At 46.3% G+C, this 24,229-nt stretch overlaps 1 protein-coding gene across 1 annotated transcript in view; it reads left to right on the forward strand.

Moving 5' to 3' along the window:
* The first annotated feature begins 1,888 nt into the window (after positions 1-1,888).
* HSD17B12 (hydroxysteroid 17-beta dehydrogenase 12) overlaps positions 1,889-24,229 on the forward strand; it is an 81,226-nt gene continuing 58,885 nt past the window's right edge. The window contains exon 1 of the mRNA XM_021533222.3: positions 1,889-2,077. Coding sequence (XP_021388897.3) covers positions 1,915-2,077 — 163 coding nt within the window. The 5' untranslated portion in view covers positions 1,889-1,914. The remainder of the gene's footprint in view (positions 2,078-24,229) is intronic.

Below are 24,229 nucleotides of genomic sequence, written 5' to 3' on the forward strand. Positions count from 1 at the left end.
TACAGTTCTTTGCATCAGGTAGTTGATGTCATACTAGTGTGTCTTGTTTCTAAATGAGAGATATGAAGTGGCAATAGTGCTTGTAACTGCATTCACGTGGCACCATGGTCAGGTTGTGGCCTCAAGGTGCAACATGCAGGATACTGCTTACCTGGAACAATTAAGATGGCACCTTACATGAGCTCTTTCCAGACTCTGAAGTGAGAAAAGGTTAGGAAATGTAGAATGAGATGAGGAAAGAGAAATTGTAGAGCACTTGTAAATCCATCAAGTTTACAATGAGTGGTCTGCAGGAATGGAGCAGCAAGGAGAAGCCAGGCCTGAGGTGTGCCAGGATTTGGCAGATAAGGCTCCTGGAGGCTTCCTCTGCCATCGGCATGGCATGTGGCAAGTAAGACAAAGGAGTGGATGAGGGGAACATGGCTGCAGCCTGGCAGCTGGTACAGCTTGGAGATCTCCAGCAGTAGTTGGCTGGATTTGGGTATGACCTATTTGCCAGTCCAGGAGAGAAAGTAAAGGCAACATTAAGATTACCCCCTGTGCTATTTCTTGTTAATAATTCAGATGGATGCCAATCTCCAAAAACCTTAATCCAGAGAAGGTTTCTTACTGCCTAAGGTCATTGTCAGATAAGTGGTATAAAAGGCTTGTTTTCTAGAAAAAAAAAAGTTGGCACTGGAAGTTGCAAGGGGCTCCCTTTAAAAACAGCAGTCCCCTATACCTGAACCGTTCTTCTCTGACATTTTAATTGAGCCACACCTTACATGAAATTGCCACTAAGTGTCCATGTTTGTCAGCCACTCCTGCCGTTTCAGCCTCTTGAGGCAATACAGCTCAACCATGAGCGATTTCAGGGTTTCAGCCTCCTCCAGCCTACATTGTCCCATCTTCTCTCCGCGCCAGGCTCCGCCTGGGAGGGAGGCAAAACCCGGGTCTGTAAGTGAGGTAGGGTAGCACGGCCCTAGCTACCCTCCTGGCTGGACGTGGGACAGAAGGCAGCAGAGCTTTGTGCCTTTCACCACCATGGAAGGAGCCACCGACGCAGTGTGTGTGTCATTTCAGAGGCGTCTCCTACACTCCTCCCAAGTCTAGGTGTTCCTAACCCCATCGTGTGTGGGGCTTTGGGGAGAGGTCGTGTCAAGCGGGCAGGTGAAAGGCGACGGGGCAGGGCAAGACAAGGCATGGCACTACAAGTGGCGAGCTCAGGGGAAATATTTCAGGAAGTCTCCGTTGACCCTGGATCTTGTCGAGGAAGACAGATAGAGGCCGGCCAGACGGGACAGCGCTGCCAGCCCCGCGGTGCGTGGGGTGCAGTGGCAGCTGGGCTGTGGTGCTCAGCCCCATTTTCCCGGGACGGACTTTCCCCGGTGCGGGTTCCCTCTGCCCAGGGGTCCCTGCGGACCTATGCCGTGCCGTGCCGTGCCGTGGCGATCGCGGCGCGCCTCCGTGGGCGAGCGCAGTGCGGGGCTGGGGGAGGGGAACCCAGGGACACATTCGAGTGCGAGGCGGAGCCTGAGCATTTTATGAATGGGCTCATATGACGTCAGCAGGGCGGGAGCGGAGGCCCCGTGTTCCACCAATCCTGTGGGGCTCCTGGGCACAGGGACCAATGAAAGTGCGGCGGCGGGGTGACGGCCATGCCCGCTGGCCAATGGCGGCGGGAGAGCGGTGCCGACCACGTGGGGCGCAGGCCGCAAGTAGTACGGGGGCGTGTGGCCGCTCGCGGCCTGCCCCCCCCTTCCCGGCGCGGCGGGGCCGGGCGGCCCCAGGCGGGCGCGCCCGGCCGCGTTGCCGGGTTACCCGCTGGCTGAGAGGCCTCTCCGCCAATCGCGGCGGGGCGGGGGCGGGCGCCGTGACGGCTGCGGGGCGGCGGTGGCCGGGAGGGCTCAGTCCGGCCGCGGCAGCCTCCGCAGCATGGTGGCTCCAGCCGCGCTCCCGGCCGCCGGCCTCTTCTACTGGGTGGGCGCGCTGGGCGCTCTCTACGCGGCGGCGCTGGCCTCGTACCGTCTGCTGGCCGGGCTCCGCGTCTGGGTGCTGGGGAGCAGCTCCGTGGGGCCGGCGCTGGGCGCCTGGGCAGGTGAGTGCGCGTCCCGGCCGCCCCCGCCGCGGCTCTTTCTCCGGCGCCGCCCGGGCCGGGGCAGGGATCTCGTGGGGGAGAGGCCTCGGCATGGCGGGGAGAGGGACGCGGGCGGCGGGGACCGGCCCTCGGGGGCACCGGGGCAGTCTGGCGGAGCGCCCGTGGGGCAGCAGCGGGGTCCCGGGCGGGCCGGTCTGGGGCACAGGCTGAGGGGCTGGCGGGTGCTACTGCTCTGCCGAGCGGGCCCCCGGCGAGCCGTGAGCCGCTCTGGAACTCCCCACGAAACGTGCCGGGCCAGAGCACGGCGGTCGGGTCGGTCCTGAGAGAAGCGCCGCTGGTTGGGACTCGCGGGATGGCGGGCGGGCACGGCGGGTTTGAGCTCGGTGTCCCCGGGGCGGCCGGGCGCGCGGCGCGGCGCCGGGGCCGCTCCGCAGTTCCCGGCGCGGCCGGTCGGTGCGCGCCGCCCCCCCGCGCCGCGCTCGCGCCTCATCGCTGACGTCAGGCCCGCCCCGTCCCCGCCGCCCCCGGAGGAGCGCGGCCGCCCCTGCCCGCCCCTGCCCGGCGCCGGGAGCGGCGGCGCTGTCCCGGCGCGGACGGCGGCACCCGCGGGCAGCCCGGGAGAAGAGCTGTGCTGGAGGGCGAGGCGAGAGCCCCGCCGACAGCGGCGGGAGAGCTGCGGAGCGGCGCCAAAGTTGTGCCGACCCTGCCTGCTCCTGCAGCTCGGCCCCTGCCCGCTCCCGCCGCGCTCGCGAAGGGGCTGAAGCACGAGTGGCCCTCCCTGTCGAGGGGGGGACAGTAGCGGTGGCCCCGAGGGGGTGGCGGCAGCATGTAGCTGGCACCCCCGAAATACAGGAGCGCTGTGGAAGTACAGCAGAGGCTATTACCAGGGTATTTTTAGTGCTGCGCTGCTCTAACTTTTCTTAGTACTTCGATTCTTGGTCATAGGAGCCACGCAGGGCAAAGACAGTTTCTTCCATCTGAGTCTGCCGCTGCCACTCTGGCCTTTAAGTAGTGATGAGACGATGGAAAGGGCTTCTTTGCTGGTGTAACAGATCAGCCAAGGGGATTTTCAAATCCATTCTTGTAAAATTATAGGAAAGGGCAAGTTCTGTGCCTGATTGGGCGTTGATAAGGGGCCACAAAAATAATAGTAGTGTGTAGGAGGTGTGAGTTTAAGATGAAATTACAGTTTAAAGGCTGCAAAAGGCACTTCCTTTCCTCAAGGGGAGTAGGAGGACATCAAGTGCTCAGCTGCTGCAGCTGCTTCCAGGTGTCAGACCTGTAGGCAGAGCAGCTCTGCAACAAGCAGGTTGATTGCTGGGCTCATGACTGTGCTCCCCCATAACCTCTGCTGCAGCCAACATGGAACTGGTATGTGAGCACATGCCTGGGCAGTTGAATGTCTGCTTGTGTGAGACACCAGTAAAGCAGCACTGCATAGATAATGCCAGAACATGTAATGAATCCTGTGTGCACAGGCTTGAAGTGCAGCAGCCATGACTTGGATAAGTAACAGCTTTACATACAAATAACTAAGGCCCAGGTCTTCCTTTTAGCTGGAGAAATGTTATGCCTGTTAAAGATATGGCTGGCACAGGACACCCAAAGCTTCTTTGACTTTCTAATATTGGTTTTGGATATATTACTGCATTATCAGTTGCTTGCTGACTTGTGGCGCATCACAGAAGTCTTGGTGGCCACTAGAACTTGTTTTGCATTGTTTTAAACATGGAAGTTTGCAGTGCTTGAGCCAAATGCCAGCTTATCATCCAGAGCTACAAACTGTAAGCAGCAGATCTTCCCACAGTCACATCCTCAAACATCCAGAGAACTGCAGTGCAAATGTCCTCTGTCACTGTTTTGTACAAGTGCAGGCAGCAGTGGGCCACTGTATGTGGCCAATGGCTTTCTCTGCCAAGATTGTGATGTTCAAGGGAGGGAGGAAGAGGAGCACTGGCAGCACAGCTGAACTCCGTGTTTATTGCTGTGCTCTAAAATGGGAGCATTGCTGCAGTGTCACGGAGAATGGAGAAATGGGGTGACAGTGCCTGCTGCCACTGTAGGAAGACGTGGCCATTATGAGTTAGCTGTTGTGTGTTCTCTGTGTGCACCTGATGCAGGTGAGATACTGCTTTACTGGGACAGCTGCTGTAGTCTCCAGCTGAAATGAAGGGAGGTTGTCTTAGTTTGAATAAGCACTGGGATGGTTTGCCCTGAAGTATGTTGAGGCTGGGCAGCTCTCTGCTTTCTCTCATGTAAAGGAAGATGGAGGCACAGCTGCAGATATGTTGGGTCACCTTGATTAGCAAATTAATAATGCGTGCTGTAGGAAGAAATGCATTTCCTTTTTTTCTGATTTTTAAAAAACAGTTGTTTTGATGCTAATTGGCCACTGTAGTTACTGTGTCAATGTATTCTTTCTAGTGCACTAAGAGGAACTTTATAAAAAACACAAAACACAAGTCCTTTCGGAAGGACTTCTTACTGCCCTTTAACTCTTTCTGTTTGAAATTGGGTTGCAAATTTTTTCCTAGTTTTTTAGAGGTTTTTTTGGATGCATATATGCAGTTGCTTCTGCCTGTGCTTGGTCTAATTTCTGGTATTTAAAAAGAGGGGGTGTGAGGAGGAGGAACCACTATGTGAACTGGTAATGTACTCTGGGAAAACTAGGTTTGTACTACTTGAAATAGCACCTCTTTTGACAAAAAGTTAGTTTTTCTACAGTCACAATTATGTGTGAAGGTCTGTATGCAGCTTTTCTGGTTTTCTCTCAGTATAACTTGCATCTGGCTTGGTTTTTGGCTACTGTACAGTGAAGTACAGTAAGGAAGTTGGGTTAGATGTCTCAATGTGAGATTTCCGAGTGCATCTTGAGAGACTATACAGTGAAAATTCCTGGGTTGAATGTTCTACCATTAATGCGCTTCACAAATTGGTAAAAGAATGTAAGAATAACAGTTCCTGCGATTGAAAAACAATGTAGCTAAATAAACCACAGACTCAACAGGACCAGAGTGCCAAGAAGTCATTCTGAACTCACCAAGAATACAGCAAAGATGTGGCTGTTCCTCTGCCTTCCTCTAGGCAGACAGAGCTGTTTGTAGTGCTGATTGTGATCCATAGTGGTGTTTCCTTAGGCTGGATGAGAATCCTGTTCTTCTTCCATTGATGGTAGTGGCAGGCAGCCACCTTGCTTCTCTGCCATTGAAAATTGGGTGTATTCTGGAGTACAGAGTGTCTGGAGCAGGGAACTGTCTGCTGCTGTTATAGCTTCCATTTGGAGAGTTGCCGTGTCTCCTATTTTAGGAAGCCGCCTCTTTTGCAGGAAAACATGAAATCATTCTTCTTCTCCTTCCCTTCAGTAACTTGGTGAAATGATTTCAAAATCCTGTGGTAATTTAGGCTGGGAGGGACCTCAGGAGGCCTGTAGTCCAACCTCATGTTTGGAGTAGGGTCAGCTGTGAAATCGGACCAATTCAGTACATGCAGATAATCAACTTTGTATGTTCAAAACACACTGTCAGTGCAAGTTGGATTGACCTGGTGCTCTAAAGCATCTAATGTCTTGGTTGTGTGGGTACTTAAACTTCTTGTTTCTTTTTCACTTGTCTCAACATTGCAAATATTTTGATGATAAATGTGGGGTTTCTCCCCCCAGTTTTCTGTAGCTGAAGTAATGTGTTAACTGGAAACAAAGTTATTTTGATTATGTGATTTGCTATATGACACTTGAAGATAAGTCCTGCATTCTTTCAAGCCTCACAGTGTCTTAGAAAAGCATCCACTTCTTCCCCTCTCTCTTCAATGCCTTTGATAGAGTCATGGTTGAATAATCATACATTTAGTGGTTACAAGATGTCTGCTAGTGGTGATGCTTTCTCATGTGGTGAATACAGCTGTACAGTTGTATTTGGGCCAACAAAGGTTTGTGAACATGAGCTTGCCTTAGTTAAGCTTCTTGGAGTTTATTCACTAGCGTGCAAAATGAACTAAATGTGGGCAATTTGCTCCAGGTTTCTTAAAAAAGAATTTGTAAGAGGTTGCTTAGCTGGATGATGCTCTCAACTGCATCTAACTTTCTGTAATTTGATTTTATACAAAACCCCCTTATTCAGTCTTAAACCAGTCCTTTCCTGTGTAAATATTTAACAAAAACTTTGAGCAGCAGCAAAGCTGGGGGATCCTCTCTGCCTTCTTACTGGTTTCTTTTACTTAACAAGGGCTATGCATAGTCTATAATCTAAAAATAGCAACTTGTGCATCAAGGCCACTGAGGGAGGCATGAAAAATGTATGTAACTGGGTACATGAGCAGTGGAGTAGATACTTCTTTATGTCTGTACAGTCAGGTCTTTTGAAAACTAAGAACACAGGGGCAATTCCCAAACTATTGATGACTAGTAGTTGAGATAATGACAAGCTCTATACATCAGACCTTATCAGTATTATTACATGAATAAGATATGATGCTTATGTCAAGAGGAAGAAGTCTAAGAAGAGGACTAGCTGGATTTTGTGCTTTTAAATGGTTTGCATTAGATTCCATCTGTAAGGTTATGCTTTCTGCAGTCCCTAGAAATGAAGTCTTATTAAATAGACCCTGATCCTTATAAAGTTCTTGGGGCATCCCTAATGAAATAAAATCAAATGGTAAAATATTTTAGTTACAATTTAAGAACTCCATACAGAGGACATTGATTTCACTGCTAATCAGGTGCTAGCTTGTTGATGACTTTGAGCAACTTTCACAATCAGTGTCATTTTTCAAACTCATTAGCATCAAGTGAAATAAAGTTTCTTAGTTTTCTGCAAGCAAGTTTCAGTCCCAGTTGCACAAACAAGTGCAGTCTTGCTTTCCATGTGTTTCACAATGTGCAGTGATAAATAGTTGACAAGCCGTGTCACAAGTCTGTTGCAATCTGTTGCAGATTTAAACAGCCACCCTAGAGCAATGTGTGATGAGGCTGTAGTTGGTAGGGAGATGGAGCAGAAAGTTCATCCTCTCTGAGCCTTGCTCTCCCTACAGGATGTGAGGGGAGAGGCTCTGCCCAGCTCCCCATTTATCCTGCGCAGGAGTGCGTGGCTGGTGTGTGCAGAGCTTTGGGGGGAGCTTTTGGTTATCTGTAGTTCTTTAGCTGAATCACTTATTCAGGGATTTATCATCTTCAGCACTTCAGGTCCATGGTGAAGGTTTTCGGGCCTTGTTCTCAATTCTGGACACTACACTTGTATGAAATAAAGCGTGGCACTTGTTAACCTGTAAAGAAATGTTAAGAATGTGTGGAAATATGCCAGCTTGCTTGTAAACTAACTTGTGATCGTGACAGCTCAAGTGAAATATACAGACTGAACTCGGAGTATGTTTTATTTTTTGTATGGCTATTTGCAAACTGCTTCTGAAAGGTTCACTGCACTGAAGAGTGGCTCAGAGGACAGTCTGATGCAGGTGTCCTGATCCTGTCTGTACTTCTCAGGAGTACTGTGCTCCAGCCTGTATGGCTTTTTCTTTTCCTAGTTGCCATGTAATGTTTCCAAATATCCATCCTAAATTTTCTCTTGTAAAACTTTAACTGTCTGCCTGCAGTCATCAGGCTTACTCATAGCTTGTAATTTAGAAGACTTCTGTCAGTGTATCCCTTCGGCACTCGTTTGTTGGACTGAGCAAACTTCCAGAGCAGTCCAGAAGAAGTGGGATTTCTGACCCTGTTTCTCTAGACTTGGCACCTCATGCTGCGTGTTGTTTGAGGGGGCTGTAAATCCTTCAGAGACCTTGCAACTCTTGGTGAGTCAGGGAAGCTCTCTAGTATTTTTTACATAGGCTACTGCTATTAACATACCCTAAAATCAGCCCTGCTTCCTAGACAGTGTAAAGTAATGAACCATACTGTTCTCTGCTGTTTTCTACAATTTTTCTCTTTCTGGTGCTTGCTTACTTCTTTCAGGTATCTTCATTTGCACACGATGTTGCTGACTGTTTAAAGCCTCTACTTAGTAGGACTGCTCAACACTTACTGCCTTACGTGCTCCTTTTTTGCACTCTCTGGTCAGAAGAGTAGAGGGAGAGCAACTGCTCAGAGCCCAGATGTCCAGAGTCCCAGTTCTGCTGTGTTCTTGCTGATGGACTTCAGCCCTTCCCTTCTGGATCATGCCAGCACACTAAATATGGCATGAGTGGGCATCATCAGCCTCAGCATCAACCAAGCTCATAATCTACAGCTCTGCAGTTTGATTCGGAATATCAAGACTTTGCCATGTTTATCTGCAGGAGCAGAGAAACGTATATGGAGGAGGGTTAAACGCTTTAATATGGTTTCTCCACCTGCAAAACAAAAACAAACAAAAAAACCACCAAAGTAAAAAACAGCTAATGGTGAGTGGAGGACAGGTGTTTGCATTAAGGTGAAAAGTATACCCATCTCTGATAAACAACCTGATAGGGAAATTCATGAATTTATTAGCCTGGAGATGAATAGCTGTGTTATTTTAAGCCAGCTCATTCTCCCAGTCTTCTGTGTGTTTTAAGGTAGGAATACTTGTAATGGAAACTGATTACTTAGAACTAGAGAACCTATACAAGTATGTAATATAGAGTAATATCTTGTTCCAGTTTCTTTGGTTTGCTCTTTTGGCCAGTGTGCTTCCCTCACTTTGGGAGGATTACCTGTGAGGTGCCCTGGTGACAGCAAGGAAAGGCATTCTATAGAAGTGGGGAGTACACAAGTGTCTTCAGCAAGGAAGTCCCAGCTGGAATTGTACTGGGTGTTACTGCCATTTGGGTAAATGCAATCCTGTGTAAGGAACATGTAAGCTGGCAGGAGGCCCTGAGGGTCTGAGGGCAGAGCTGAGTGTCCTTTGGGAAAACTGCAGTAGTTCTCCACCTGGGAATTGGTTTTTGGTAGGTGGGTGAAATACATGCTTCTTGGTCTTGTGAATATATTAATTCCTAATCCATAGGGTGAGACTGACCGTCTCTGCTATGGAAGGGATAACAGTAAGAAAATATCTTTTCTGATTATTCTAACAGATATGCCAAATGTGATTATTTAGGCCTGTATGTGAACAAAAATATGGGATAAACTCTGTCACTAGTAGGCAAAACACCCATGTGTTGGGTTTGCTGCTTCTTGCTTCAGATGACTTCTGGTGCTCACTTATAAGTTTTGGAAAACACACATTCTTAGAGGAAAGCAAAAGATTTTTCAGATTGAGTACATTAATATCTGAAAATGCTAGAATTAGGACAATTCAAGTTCCCTCCTCTGTAGTACATTTAATTGCACAAAAGAATTCTACCTTAAATCTGCTATTTTTTGACTCCTGATTTAACCTTAAAATATTATTTTTGAAATCTGTGAAAGTTCCCAGATTCCTGGAATTAATGTCTAAAGCAGTGCACCTTCACCCACTGTGTGAGTCATTAGCAGTGCTGAAATCCTGTTCCACACTATAAGCATCTCCAGCTAACATGGGAAGAGAACTACATGCAGAATTTCCTACTGAGCTTCTAATTCACTCCATTGTCCTCAGCAGCAGACAGTGACACCTAAAAGCCTGAGGTTTGGTTGTAGGTTTTGAAAGAAACCTCTTGTTTAGCAGTTCTTGAAACTGGAGTTGAGATGTCCAGAAGCTGAGCCTCAGGGAAAATAATGCCTGTTCCATTGTTTCTTCTACTTCTTTTCCCATTTTTGTTACCCTCCCTGCTTCTTTCTCTCCTGAGGGTTCTCTCGTGTTTCTCTCATGATTCTGTTGCTTGTCAGTTGTGGGAGACAGCTGGGTGGCTCAGCTTCAGGCATGGTGTATGTATATGCAGAACTTACTGTCTGGTTGACTGTACAGATTTGGTTTTGGTTGAATGTTTGTTTTTTTTCTGTTTTTTACACCTCCCTTCTATTTTGTCCTCTTAAGCAATTGTGAGCCACATGTTCCAGAGGGGTGTATTCCATCAGTCATACCAGACAGCTGTGTTTCCACTTCTTGAGGAGCTCTGTACTTACTAGACAAAGAACAGCAGACTTGAGGAGCTCAGCTCTAGGGCTGTTAATCACAACAATTTTTCTACAGGATTTTCATGTGTGTTAGAAGGCTACCACAGAAGCACAAAGGGAGAAAAAGCTGTAGTGAGAGAAGGGGAATGGGAGGTGGTAAGCTTAATGGGACAAAGGTTTTTGTTGCTGATGGGAGGATACTGTTGTGCAGTGACTAAAGAGTCTGGTCTCCTTACGAGGTGTCTGGTCCCTGCCTTTAGATGGAGAGGTTTGCAGATGTGAGTGAGGATACATATAGATATGGAAAGTAGAAGGCAGAGAACTACTTCTATTTCTGCAGCTGCTGCTACCCAACCAATACTTGCTTATGCTTGTATGCTGCTCTTCCCCACACTCTACTTCATCACTGGATCCTTGTTCCAACAAGTCCTGCTTTCGTATTCCTCATCTGTGACTGGCTGATCTGTTTCTCCAAAACTGTTCCATTGTTCTGAAGTCTCTGGAAGACCTGTTTCCCATAGGCTTCTGCCCCTTTGCTCCCTTCCACAGGATTATCCTGCCAGCAAAGGTGCTTAATCTATAAACTTGTTATTCTCTATTATTTTGCATAAATACTTTTTCTTGGTAGAGGTGTATATGCCCAGTATTCCTGCTGTCTCAGTCCTATCTGCCAAAAAGCTCTCCATCCCCAGAGTGTGGATTCAGTATGGCTCACGAGTCAGCTCTCTAACAGGAGGGAGCAGCATCAAGGATAGGGCAGTAAAGGATCACTTCACTGCTGGAAGCAGCTGCTACCCTGTGTGGAGTTGAACAAGGGATTAGAGTTAGGATGTCTTGCAGTTTGTTCCTGCCCTCAGTTGTCCTGCGTGTCCAACCCAGTGTTTGTATGTCATGGCAGAAAGGGATGTGTACTCCTGTCAACCCACAGGTGTGCTTAAAGGCAAGTTACCTGACCTGATACAAACTCTTAACCTCAGTCTTTTTGACCAGGTATACCCAGATCTATGGCAAAACTTTTGGGGCTCCACAGCTTTGTGTTTATTCCTAGATTTTGATCTAGAACCCTCCATTTGGTGGACTGGTTCTTCACCCTGGGTGTTCACTCTAACTTCCAGAGCCTTGTTCATGTTCCTTTGCACTGGAATCAGTTTGCTGACACTCTCACATGATGTCAGCTTGTAATTGAGATGCCTTTATTCACAAGAGTGAGTGTGTGTTCTTACATCATGGCTTTCTGATGTAAAAGTTTGGTGTGGAGAGAGAAAGTGGATGGAGACCTCTTATCTTTGCTTTTTTCTTCCTTATGCTGGCACTGAGGTTGGTCTATTTGTGTGGTGATCTTGTTAAGGAGTGTGCCCTGCAGGAAATTAGTCCCCTGGGGCTATTTATGCTCCGTAGTCTGCTTGGTCGTATGAATTCCAGTGCTGGTGTAACAGAGAGAAACTTGGTAGTATTATGGAACTGTATGTTGAAAGTACAGTTGAGCCCAGTGGTCACCTTGAGTTTCTCCAAGACCAGGCTGCTGCCAAAAGAATTGCGCTGCTCTGGTCGCTGGCTGGGAGCTCTTGCTGCTTCCTGTAAATTCCCTAAGTTGATGTGTGGCGGTGCTGTTGGTGAGGTCTGCTTGCGTGGCTGGCCTCTAACTCTGCAGTCAGCTGGGTCAGCTTCCTGAGCTGCCTGAAAAGCAGTTGGCAGTCAGATACTGAGGAAGCAGGTAGGCATGGTTTTTGGGTGATGCCCTGCAGGTAAGCTGGCTGAAACTGAGCCTAAAACTGCAGGAGCCTGTTGTCAGGTCTGTTGCTTGGTCCCATCTTGATGGGCCGCTCCAAAGTCTTGTTTTACTTGGTTCTTTGTGGGTCAAGGTGGGTGGCACATACCTCTTGTGTGTTTGAGAGGATTGCTTATGAGTTGCAGATAATGATTTTGGAAGTCCCTGCTAACAGATTTTAACTAGCTTCTTTCCTTTTCAAAGACTAGGATAAAAGTGTTGTATTGGTTTGATAGCTAGGATTATTGATTTTGAGAAATAAACCTCTTTGTCATTTCTTCTACAATACTTTATAGTATTGTTCTTCCTGTGACCTTATCCTTGGGGACACACTGGTTGTGTTTGGCTGTATTTCAAACTCTTCTTCTGGTAACCAAATTCTTGATGCTTTAGAGTGTTTGAAGAAGGTGGGGTGGGAATCTGTTAATTTGAAAGTCTTTGTAATCCAAGAAATTTTAGTAAAATGTAAAAGGTGGATTTTCAATCTGCCAGCTAGGCAGAATTTTGGTAGCATATCATCCCAGCTGGATTTGTCACTTAGTTGCTGTTGCTGGTTGTGGTTAAATCAAAACGTAAAATTTCTGATGTAAAATATTGCCTTGGCAACATACGAAAATAATGCATTTGTTCAGGAAAATTTGTTCAGCATAGACTAGCTTGTTTCAGTCACCGTTTGTAAGCTTTGAATTGAAACTGCATTTCTTGTGCACTAACCTAGAATTACTCTCCTCAAACTGACTTTCAGCACAAGTTCTTTACCAAATGAGGAAGCAGATTTGAGTAACAATATATCTTTTTAAAAAAATAAATGCATATTTGTTTAAAGTAGCCTTTACTGTAGAATATTTTCATTTTAAAGCTTTACTTTGGAGGGAATTAGTTCTATGGGATGCAGATAAGTAAAGGATGCTGATTAAAACTTTTAATGCCCAGTAAGGTACTATATGCACATATTTTTACTAGCTGTGGATTTTCTGCAGTCTGCAGTTTGCTATTATTCCTATATCTTGGAGCAGTGATCCTGTTTTTTAAAAATTTTATTTTCCCCTCTCCTCTTCCTTAGGGTGTCTTAGTTCCTTAGATGCAAACTACTTTCTCTAGCCACAGTGGCCATTTTCAGGAGGAATGATGCACCATAATTCACTGCTGTGACAGTTTGCATGTGCAGTGGGCTGCTCGGCCTCTGAGAAAGCTGTGCTCTGCCCCAGCTGGCCTGTGTTTGTCCTGTGCATGTGTCCTGGTGCCTGTGGGACACATGTGTTGTTCTGGTGAGGTGTCACTGGCTGTCAGAATGTGTGGTAAGAAAGGTTTACAGACCTGAAGGAGAGCAGCAGAAATGCTGGAACAGGTCCCATTGGTGGGGAGGGAAGCTTTGTTCAGTTTTGAGGGGTCTTTTGAGAGAGGGGTAGAAGACCTGTAGATAATAAAGCTGTTTTGTCAGTCTGGTTCTGATCAGTGGACTAAAGCCGTCAAGATCACCCTATGCAGACATGGTGAGAACAACCTCCATTGCTCTTTCTGTTGTCGGACTTCTAAAGGAGGGTTTTCTCTTGGACCTGAGAGAGAAGTTCAGTTCCACTCGGGAGCTGGGGAAGCAGTAGTGAAAACCTTTTCTGCTGTGGAACCTATAAAGTTGTCTAAATCAAAGAGTCCTTGAGAAGTTGGAATGGGAGGGCAGCAAGAATGGCATGTCAGAAAAGGAAGGAAAGCAGGAAGTTAGAGGAGAGATGGGGCAGGAGATACCTGAAGTCAAACAGGGAGCCAGAGGAGCACAACCTATTGAGCATGCTGCTTTCCAGAGCATCCTGGCAATTGGTGGAGGCTATTCTCCCTTAATAGCATTGCATCTGTGGATAGGGGATGTTGCTGAAAATTCCTCTGCTACTTTTTTTTTTTCCGAGCCATAGCTGCCGGTGTGCTTGCTTGGGACAAGCACTTGATTTCACCACTTGCTTGAGTGGACTCTGTAAATGAAAAGGGCATTGGGGAGATTACAGTGAAGACCTTGGAAGGAGCTTGTGGTGGACCTTGACAGGGAAGTGCTGCATTTTTGGTTTAACTCTGTAGAAGTCTCCACTTTGTCAGGGACAAGTGAATAGTGTTGTGCTTGTGCCAGTGGTCCCTGATGGAGCGGGGGCTCAGTGGGACCTGAAATCCATGCTGGTGTGGGCTGGCCCAGACGTCCTTCCCTCTGCCAGGCGTATGCCCTGATGCTTTGTTTGGGCCAGGAGCACGCAGGGCTGCTGGCCACGAGCTGAGGGCGAGTTCTTTGCTGCGGGTGGATCCGTGGGGCAGGCGGCAGCGGGGGCTGCAGGGAATGCTCTCGGCTGGGCCTCAGCTCAGCTTGGCTCGGGCCGGCCGCGCTGGTGGCTCCGCGCTGGTCCTGCTGGAAGCCAGCTCGGGCAGTGCCGGCTGCCGGCCGGGAGCGAGGATGCCGCACCCCGAGATCAGGGGCTGCGCCGTGCCGGGGCCGTGCCGGGATCGGTGTCCGGGAATAGGACGCGGTCCCGGCACGCCGGGCCGGCCTCACGCGTGGGCGCGGAGCGGCGGCGGCAGGGCGCCGGCGCCCCCGGGCCGTCCGCCCGCCGCGGCGCAGCAGCGCCCTCTGCCGGCCGCGCGGCGCGCCGGAGTGCGGGCGCTCGGGGCCGCCCCGCCGCCCTCCCGGCGGGACCGGCCCCGCTGCCTCCGGTGGGCGGCGGGGAAACCCGGCCCGCTCCCGGGGGAACCGCTGCCTGCGGGGGAAGGCCGGCCTCGACAAGGGTTAATGCCGCCTCACCTCAGCCGCCCCGGCCGCGGCGGGAGGGGGCGGAGGAGGAGGGGGAGCGGTGCCGTCACTGCGGCGGCTCCCGCGCCGTTACCTAACCGGTGACATAACGCGCTACCTCCGCTCCGCTTGAGCAGCGCCTGGGGCCATCACGGGGGCCGGCTCGCAGACCCTGCGGGGCCGCGGCGGGGCCGGCCAGTGTGAGCCCTGCCGGGAGCGCATGCCTTTGTCCGCCCGCATTGCCGCTCCTCCCGGGGTGCCCTGGCTTCCCGCCCCGAGGGGCAGCGGGCTGCCCCGTCCGAGAGCCGGGCGGCGGCGGGTCGCGCTCCCCGTTTTCCCCTCCCGAAGTTTCCCGGGCGGGCAGGTGATCGGAGGAGCCGCCGTTCACCGCCGCCCCGTGGGAGCCGCCCTCCCGGGCCCGGGGATGCGCGGGCGCCTCGCGTGACAGGGATGCTGCCGGGGACACTGGCTAGTCCACGTGCGGCCGGGGGGGCCGGGGCAGCCTGCGACAGCCCATGCGGTGCCCGCGGGCGCTTCCTCTGCCTCCCTGCTCTGCCAGGGAGAAGAAAGTGCACCGAATCAATCGTAGCTGAAACATTTAAGGAGGCTTGAAGGGAGCTTCATTTCCATTGGAAAATCTGGGGAGTTTTCCACGGAGGGGAATACTGCAAGTTTTCAAGGGCTTGCGGTGAAATACAGAAGGCATCGGTGGGCGTTTCTTTATTCAGAAACGGATAAGCAAAGGCAGTGTTTCCCGAGTTCTTCCTTAAATCTTTAAGGCAAACACCTATTGCAAAACAGTGCCGATACAAATAAAACAGTCAAGGATTTCTAGAGCGCTTTAACGTAAGAGTCTCCCTAATGCTTTATGGTAATTTATCGAGGGCATTTCTCATGAGACAACTGTTGCTTTCTAAGTTGATTAACTTGGGCGTGTTAACATTATTCATCTCCTTCCCTTCCTCCCCCCGGCGGATGGATAGAAATACTTAATTAAAGCGAACATAATTAAGAGCGTGGGATGGAAGGGACCTCTGTGGAGCAATAATTACCAAATATACTAATTTTAGATAAAGCTGTATATATATTTTAGGGTCAAAAACTGCAGAGTGGTGTTCGGATTCGCTGGGTTTCCAGCACGGCAGAGTCGCCTTTCAGTGCTGCGGGACCCCTTTTTATGAATGGTGGGGCTGTGCCCGATTGAGCAGGCGGCTGCGCTCGCCGCGGCGGGCAGGGGGCGCTGCTGGGAGCGCTCGGGGCGGACCGCGCGTCCCGCTCGGCTCGGGGCGGCTCGGGCCGCGGGGCACCAAAGCGACGGTGGGGTCGCCTCCAGTGGGAACAGAGCTGCCCCTCTGTGTCCCCTTGCAGTGCAAAGGCTGCAGTGCAAAACGTGGGCTTGAGAAACAACATGCTGCGGAGTACCTCACACTTGTTGGTAGGCAGGGTATCCTTGGAAGATAAGTTTAATGGCTTTTCAACAGCCTTAATTTCTGGGGGTTGTTGTTGTTTGTATGAACCATCTATTCGAGTAGATTGAAAATTACCTAATTATGATGAGAAACAAAGACAGTAGAAATTCAAATTCTTCTAGTGGTACTTCTCTACATTTGTAAGGCTTACCTTTATAGGCTCTTGATAGAATAAATAATAAAGGCTTAACAGCTATGGCATCTCTTATCTATGCTGGTCTTTGCATTTTTTTAACAAAACAGTACCTACTAAATATGATCCTGAAGCCATTTTTATCTCTAACAAGCCATGAGAAACTATTTCCAGTACATAGAGGGCTCCACTTTTTAACAGCAATAAAGGTGTTATTTAGAGTTAGGGATTATAAAAGGTTTAGAGTCATTTCTAACGTAGCATAAACATGCTTACAGGCTTGTTGTGGATCTTGGTGCATGTGCAGTTGCGCTTGAACTTGCAAAAGGGGACATCCTGAGGGGTGTTTTCCTTTCTCCCCAAAAGAGCTACTTTAGCAGTTGGTTCAAGTAGGATTGCACAGATTCTTCATTCCAAAGTAGCAAGGAAGAAGAAAGGAAGGGTTGTATTTGATGATAGCTTGTGTTTGGGATAGCAACAGGCAGCTTAAATGGTCCAGTCCATCCTTTTTTTTTGTCCTTGGGAACTGATGGTTTTGGGTGACCTGAAATTTTGGATGTTTCCAGTCATGAGAACAGAAGCATAAGATTCTACTAGAAGATCCAATATTGTCTTTAAACAATATTATTTTGGTTCTTGCTTAATGTGAACTGCTTTGCTAATTAGCTCAGGTGGCTTCTTATTCTACTTCTGTGTCTAATGTGGCATGAATTATGTGGCTGCTGTGCTCTTACTTAGTCCCAGTAAAATCGTGAGGAACTGGCTATGGAAACTGGTCTGTTCTTCTGACTTGTCATTGCTCCTGCTGTACTGGAGCGAAGCTGAGGTACATTTGTACACTTGTTTTCTACTGTATATACATTGAAGGGCTTGAACTTGCATTCTGCAGTTGTTATCCTCCTGATACCTTCACAAGACCCTGTAAAATTCCCAGTGTGATGCTTCCCATCCTGCTGTTTATCGGACATCAGTGGAAGTCTCTGTGCTTCAACTTCCTTACTTTTGAGTAGATTACACATTTGGGTATGAGTTTTGTTTCCACTTCAGCTGTTCTGCAGAATCCTTATTTTCATACCTCTGTGTCCCTGGAGCTAATGCTACCTTCTCAGCATACAGCTTGTTTTAATGTTGCTTCCAGACAAAATGAATAAAATATCACTGGCTGTCTTCCTGCTCAATTTCTGTTCTACTTCTGAGCAGTCAGGATCTCTGAGACAGAGAGAACTTCTGAATGAAATCTCTCCAAGTCTCACCTCTTTGCATTTGGATTCCTTTTTCTCAGGTAGCCTGGAGATCTTACAGATTCTGCTGACATTGGCTTCCCCATGCTTGTGTTGGTGGGGGAGGAAGTGCATCCATTGTGTGGGTGGTGGGGAGGCAGACCTTTACTGCTTCAAACAAGAAGTTTTGTCAAGCTTTCCTACTTCTTTCTTGCATGGTACATGGCACGATGACAACTCAGGAAGAGGGAAGAGCTTGGAGCTATCCTTACACAAAGCAAATGCTTTTGCTGTGCCCAGAGCCATCTTTATACCTGCTCTCCCACAGTCTGTTAGTGCACTATGGGAGCTGAGGTGTAAAACTTGGGAACATGGTACACATACAGGAATTTCTTCTGAGCCCTAAATGCTGGACATGACCAATAAATGAATGGTATGAAGTAGGAGAGAAGAGCTCTTCTATGTCCCCTGCCTGTGTTAATAAGCAAAGGACTCAAACTCTGCAGGGTGGCAAGTTGGGCTCATGGATTTATATAACTCACAAATATATTTGTGACCACACATTCAAAACATAAAGGCTTTTTTAGAACTGTTGGATGGTGTCCCCTCCCATGGGCTCCTGGATGTAGGAAGTTAAACAAAAGTAGTTTCTTGGGTAGTTCTGATTTTGGGATTAACTCTGGGGGTTTTGGGAGGGAGCAGATGGAATTAGAATTTAAAAGGGGTCAGTGCAAAACTTATTGGTAAGCTTGACTCTGTTACATGGTGGTCCACATGGCTATTGCAGAACATAAAGGATCCACAGATCCAAAGGGCTGGAAAATCCCTATTCTATTTTTAAAACAATTTTTAAAAGCCCTAGCATTTCAGGAACTCTTCTTTTTTAGAATTTTTAGCTGTTAAAACAGTCACTTAGCAGAAATGTATCTTAACAGTTGTCTGTTAGACACAAGGACTTCTAAAAAGATCTCTAAGAATGGAAACAGCTTGGGGAAGGATTAGATGTATTAGCACTGTGGGCTTTTCAAAGTCTTCACACAAATTCAGCAAGGAAGCCAAGCTGCTTTGTATTTCAATGGAAAACCAAGAGGTCAGAAAATCTCTGTAGAGTGTTGTGTAACTTTCTTGTCATATACACTGCAGGGCAGGTGTGTTTGCTGACGAGTGTATAGATACAGATTTTCTCTTCACATGCAGAATCTGTCTCTTTCTTCGAAGATGACACTTTAAAAGGAATGACTTGTGTGGGTAGTAAGTTGGTGCAGAGAATGGGAAGGTGACAGTGCAGGGATATTAGGTCTCTTGAAACACGTTTTAGTATGGCTTGGGCTCATAAATTAAAGGTTCTGGGAGAGCCCTTGCAGCTATTGCATCACTTGCTAAAAATAGCATCTTATACTGCATAAGGCAGCCTGTCTGCAGTGTGGATAGTCTTGAGAATTTAGTGCTTCTTGTGAATGATGTTCAGTCATTTTTCCTTCTCAGCTAAGCACGTTTTTTATCTGAACTGTGATAGAGAATGAAGCAAAAGGTTTTATTTTCTGTCTGTGAAGGTGGGGTGAGTTTCAAAATAGCATTGTCCACAGTTCTGTCTGCAGCATGATTCTAAAAATACATTTTTAAGCTTACTGCAATTACAGTTTAAAGACACTGATAGATATATTCTTGTATTGTAATTGTCAGGGGAGGGGAAGAAAAAATAGCTTTGTGCAGCATGAGGTATTCCGCTCTTCTCATCAATCACTTAAAATTTAGCAGTTTTTTTTTATTGGCAGTTACACAATGCAAGTAAAATACAATGCTAATCTGAATTTTTACTAAAAAACCACCTCACAAACCCCAAAACCCTTCTCTTGAAAATAGACTATATATTGTACAGTGCTTTTTTCCCTTCTGTTATTTTGAAATCTTAGTCAAGAATCACCAGCAAAGGAGTGTGTTTGTATTCCAGTGGTGTTGCTGAACCAGACAGGTCTGCAGCACAGCATTTTATTTTTAGACTCTAGGTTGCCATTTTTATCCTGTAAAAAATATTCATCAGCGTCTGGGTGACAGGCCATCAATTTTTTTAAACGTGTCAGACCACGTTTTCCCACCTCTCTCTATTTCTCCTTTTATGTCCTGCTATATACATTTCTTTTTTGGGGGGAAAGGGAGAGGGGGAACAAGGGTATGGATTTTAATTCATGCATTAGATTTTTCAATTCACAGATCTTTAGCATCACACGGTTCATTCATCTTCTGTGCTCGGCTGCTTACACAGCTTTGCTTATTGTCTGCAGAGGGTGAACTGCTCTGGTGCAAGCAGCAAAGGTATGGGATGGGCAAAACCAGCCTCCTGCTGGACTGGTCACCTCAGCTGCCCTCTCTGCTTGCCCCAAAATACCCCCTCGTGGCAGTGCTGTGGAGAAATAGCTTCATGTATGGTTTTGGGGTGCTAGTTAGGTATAAAATTGCTTCCTGGAGAAGCTATTCAAGGTCTCTTTGCAATAAATGGATATGGGCCAGCTGACTTCTAACAATAGAAAATGGGAGATCTCTTCTGGTGTGGAATACTTAGAATTGTTTAGTGCCTGGCAGGAGGGGCTCAAAGCCACACAGTTTTTGGGTGGTGAGGCAGTAACTCACTAAGTGTTGAATCTGCAGCACAAATTCCATGGCAGGAATGCCACATTGCAGTTGCTTTCTCTCTCATGTAGAATCTCCATCATGCAGCGGTCTTGTTTATGTGTAGAAAACTTAAGGCTTTCTTACAGAATTGCTCTTTGTGTCCTTGAAGGACCTCTAGGTTGGCAGGGAGCTTTGTCATCAGAGCAATTGGTACAGCTGATGTCCCCTCCCTCTTCCCCCGAACTCAAACATGGGAATCTTTCTGTAGCAGTGATGGGAGCTTGTTTCTGAGTGGCTCTTCACTGCTTTTGGTGGTGTTGGAGAAGAGTTGTTGGTTGTGGGAGGTGGAAGCCAGGAGCAACTTGCTGCTGGAGTGGAGTTAGCTTGTAACCCAGGGAGGCCTCACCTGTGAGGGTGATGGTTTCATAGGGTCTGGCTGCTTACTTTTCCTGAATTGTGATCTCAAATGTTTGAAAGGAACTGAGAGAAAAAAGAGTGAATATACTATACTAGTAGCTGAAGATCTAAGTCAACTCTATCCTGATTAGTTTTATTTATAATTTTAAAAGCTTTTGAACTCTTTGGAGCACTGGTACCCAAGATGGCTTGTTGTGGCAGGGCCAAGCTTATGATAAGTAACAGGAGGTATCCTCAAATGTAAGAGCAATAAAATTTTAAGAATGGTTGGTTACTGATACTCTTGGAGTTAGAAGTGGACATTTAGTATGCCTAAACTATATATCCACACATTCTAAGTCTGCTTTAAGGGGGAGAAAATGGATAGGATTTTGATCATATTTGTAGAGACATTATAGGTTGAAATCTTCTTAAAAAAGGTTCTTGGGGACAATTGTGTGCATTTGTTTATGGGAAGTTAATATACTGAGCTTGTGGTGTGACTTGTAAACTCTTTAAATGTCTGTAATTAAAAAGTTGCTTATCAAAGATAGACTTTATCAGCCATATCAAAGATACACCTAATCATATTTCTGCTGTGTGAGATAATACAACACTTTCTCAGGGTTAAAACTTGGTTTTGCTTCTGCGCAGCTAAGTAGCTGTCCTGATTTGTATCATCCCTTCCTAAATATGGAACATTTTAATTTTTGCATATCGGAATTTGGAAACCCTGAGGAAGTAGCTTTGTGGAAGAAAGTAAAGTGGTATTCCAGAAAAAAGTAAGTAGCCCATGTGTTTGATTTCCTACATGTATTTTGACTATGATGGGATTGAAACCACATTGTAAATAATTGGTTAAGGATAGGAGACTAGACCTATAAATATCATAAAGATGTTCTAATATCTTATAATATAAAGATATACTATAATATCATATCTAGTTGGAAGGAGTATTGCAGGAAGAAGAGGTGAGGCAGCAGCTCTCTGCTTTCCTTCTCAGGGGCTTACAAGGAGGTTTGTTGGGTGAGAGCAGGGCTGGATGAATGTATTACTCCAAGGCATTCTTTAGCTTTTCAGGAGTTTGGAAGGCTCCATATGGAGGCACCCGGTGGTTCTGGGTGAGCTGCTTAGGTCTGGATGGGCTTCTCAGCTGAAAGCTGGCAGGCTGTATTTTGAGAATATATTCCTGAGACTCTCCATAGTCTTTCTGTGCTTCCCAGATTGTTTATTTTTGGTATATTCTTGATGCAATGAAATTCTACTCTATAACTTGTATTTGAAATGAAGATTTTAATTCTGTGAGTAGGGAAGGAATATGGTTTTTCTAATATGTGGAATATTAGTTTGGTATTTTAAATATACTTAATTTTTTAAAATTAAATTTGCAATCTGCAAACCTGTAGTCCAAGGTGATTCTGATAGAAGCTCCTATCAAAGGGTTTCCTAAATATCTAATCTTAAAAATTTTGTTGTATCTGTTAGATTTACCTGTTTAGTAATATACAAAATAACTTGAAAATCCACAACATCAATTTAAAGGACAAAGAGAAAGTTAAGCAAAGTGACGAGTGTCATTGCTTGCCATGGTCAAGAGGTAGTGGAGAAAGCATCAATTCCCAAACTAACAGATGAGTTTCAGAAAGAACAGGAGGAGATGATACTGTCCAATGTAGGGTATAGTTCACCTGGGTGGCTTCTTGTTACAGTCTGTATTACATGCTAAAGGTTTACACAGATTAAAAAAAGAAGTTATTCTAAAATACCTTAATAACTTTGTCTCCTGTGGATTTGTCCAAAAACACCAGCTGTTGTTCACTAAATTGCAAAGCTGCAAAATGGAGAGAGGAAGAGCATCCTGGAGAGGTATCATTATACTTGACTTCTCAAAATCTCCCCTCAGTACCTCTTGCTACCAAGTCTTGGGTTGGCTGCATCTCTGTTGTGAGCTAGAAGATCAGTTCTTGGGATAAAGTGCAAGAAAGTTGGTCTACACTGTGTTGGATTTTTTCCCCCTTTGCTTCCAGTAAAAATGGTTGGATGTGTGCAAAGGCAAAGGAACAGGTGATAGCTAACATGGATTTTTTTTTTCTTAATGACCCAATGCGTTGGATGTGCCAAGCTCATACAGAATGATGCATTATGCTTGAAATATACTCGAACCTTCATTTAGAAATTTCTTTAAGACTTTAAATTTCTTTAAGACTTTAAGTGTTTTGTATAACTGCAAATAGTTCAGGTCCTAGTCATGAAGCTGTAAAAGGTCAAACAGTGTTTCAAAGGTGCAGAGAAAAGGTTGTATTTAGCACTGCACCAATTTCATGCCCACAGTCTGATCTTTAAAAAGCCATTACAAGGTGCTGTTGGTTTTTTTTATGCCCCAGATGGAGGCTGGTGTCCTCGCTGTGAATAGGGAGGTGCTTGAGTAAGATGATTTGACTTACTGCCAGCAGGATAAGGGGTTCAAGAGGGAACCCCTTCCCAGTAGCAGTGCTTCATGGAATCAGTCTCTGCTCTGTTAGGACCATGGTGCGGTTTCTCATGAAGAGATGAACAGACACCCTCTAGAAGTCAAATTGTGTGTTGAGATGGTGGGGGAGGAAGGATAATCTCTGTGATACCCTCTGACAACCTGAGGGAGTGTAGAACCATGCAGTTGACAGAATGTATCAAAAACAAGAAACAAATTACAGTCAGGCTTGTTTTCTATTTTCTGTCTGATCCATTAAATGGATAGTAATGAACAGATTCTTGTTCCAAGTTTGTAGCTCTATTTCCAGAGTTAGCTCTGGCTTGACCCACATCTCAGATCTCTTCTGGCAGGTTAGGTTCCTTACTTTTATTCTGCTCTTCAGAGTCAGAGATAGGCTTTTTTTCCTTCTCTGAGATATAGTGATTTCCAGTTGGTCACAACCAACCAACTTATATTGTCTTCCCAATGTTAGCCTAAACTTCTCCTTTTCTGGTGATTACTCTACAGGAGCTTATGAAGAGCAAATAAAACCCTTTTAAACTCATCTCCCAGAACAGCTAACTCTAAATCATCTTAGCAGCCCTTTTTTAAAAATACTTTTTGGAGCTGTTCCCATTTAAATTACTTAATGTATTATTGTTTCCTATTACTATAGGAAACACCTCAGTGGTTATAGAAATTGTCTTTATAGCTGCATCAGAAGGACAATTTACAGACAATTTTGTATGCAGACACTGATACTTTAGATAGAAAGACCAGATACTTTTTTTTCCCCCTCCTTACAATGGTCACCTCGCCTCTAAGCAAAGTTAGTCTCGAGTGTGTATCTTGATATCTGGTGTTTCTATGTCACTGTGTAATATCTGGCAATATTGTGTTTTATTCCTGTGGTCTATAAACCCATGTAATTCTTTGCAGTGTGACATGTGATCCTTTTCCAGAGCTAGGTTGTCTGTGACGTTCACAAAGCATTTCCTTCTTTGTGTGGTGGTCACTAGTAACAGTGCTGAACAGGATTTGTGCTGAGATCAGTTTCTGAGGAGTGTAACTAGTTGTTGGCTTGTATCCTAATAGAATTCTGGTTTTGGTGTGAACCATTGTAGATGCCTCCCCAGGCAGCCCCTGATGATATTCTGAGATACTTATGTTTCATCATGTAAAATTATTTTCTTTTGCCTACTAGGTCTGGGGCATTATTCTTGTCTAAATGGATCATACCTTTTAAAATTTGACACAGTTTTCCTTTTGATTAAAAATGGATCTAGTGCTGCATTTTATACCAGTCTACACTTTTTCTATGCTCACAATTATTCTGACACCTTGCATAGCTTTGAC

Source organism: Lonchura striata, chromosome 5 (genome assembly GCF_050655825.1).
Source record: "Lonchura striata isolate lonStrDom1 chromosome 5, ASM5065582v1, whole genome shotgun sequence".
Lineage (NCBI taxonomy): Eukaryota > Metazoa > Chordata > Aves > Passeriformes > Estrildidae > Lonchura > Lonchura striata.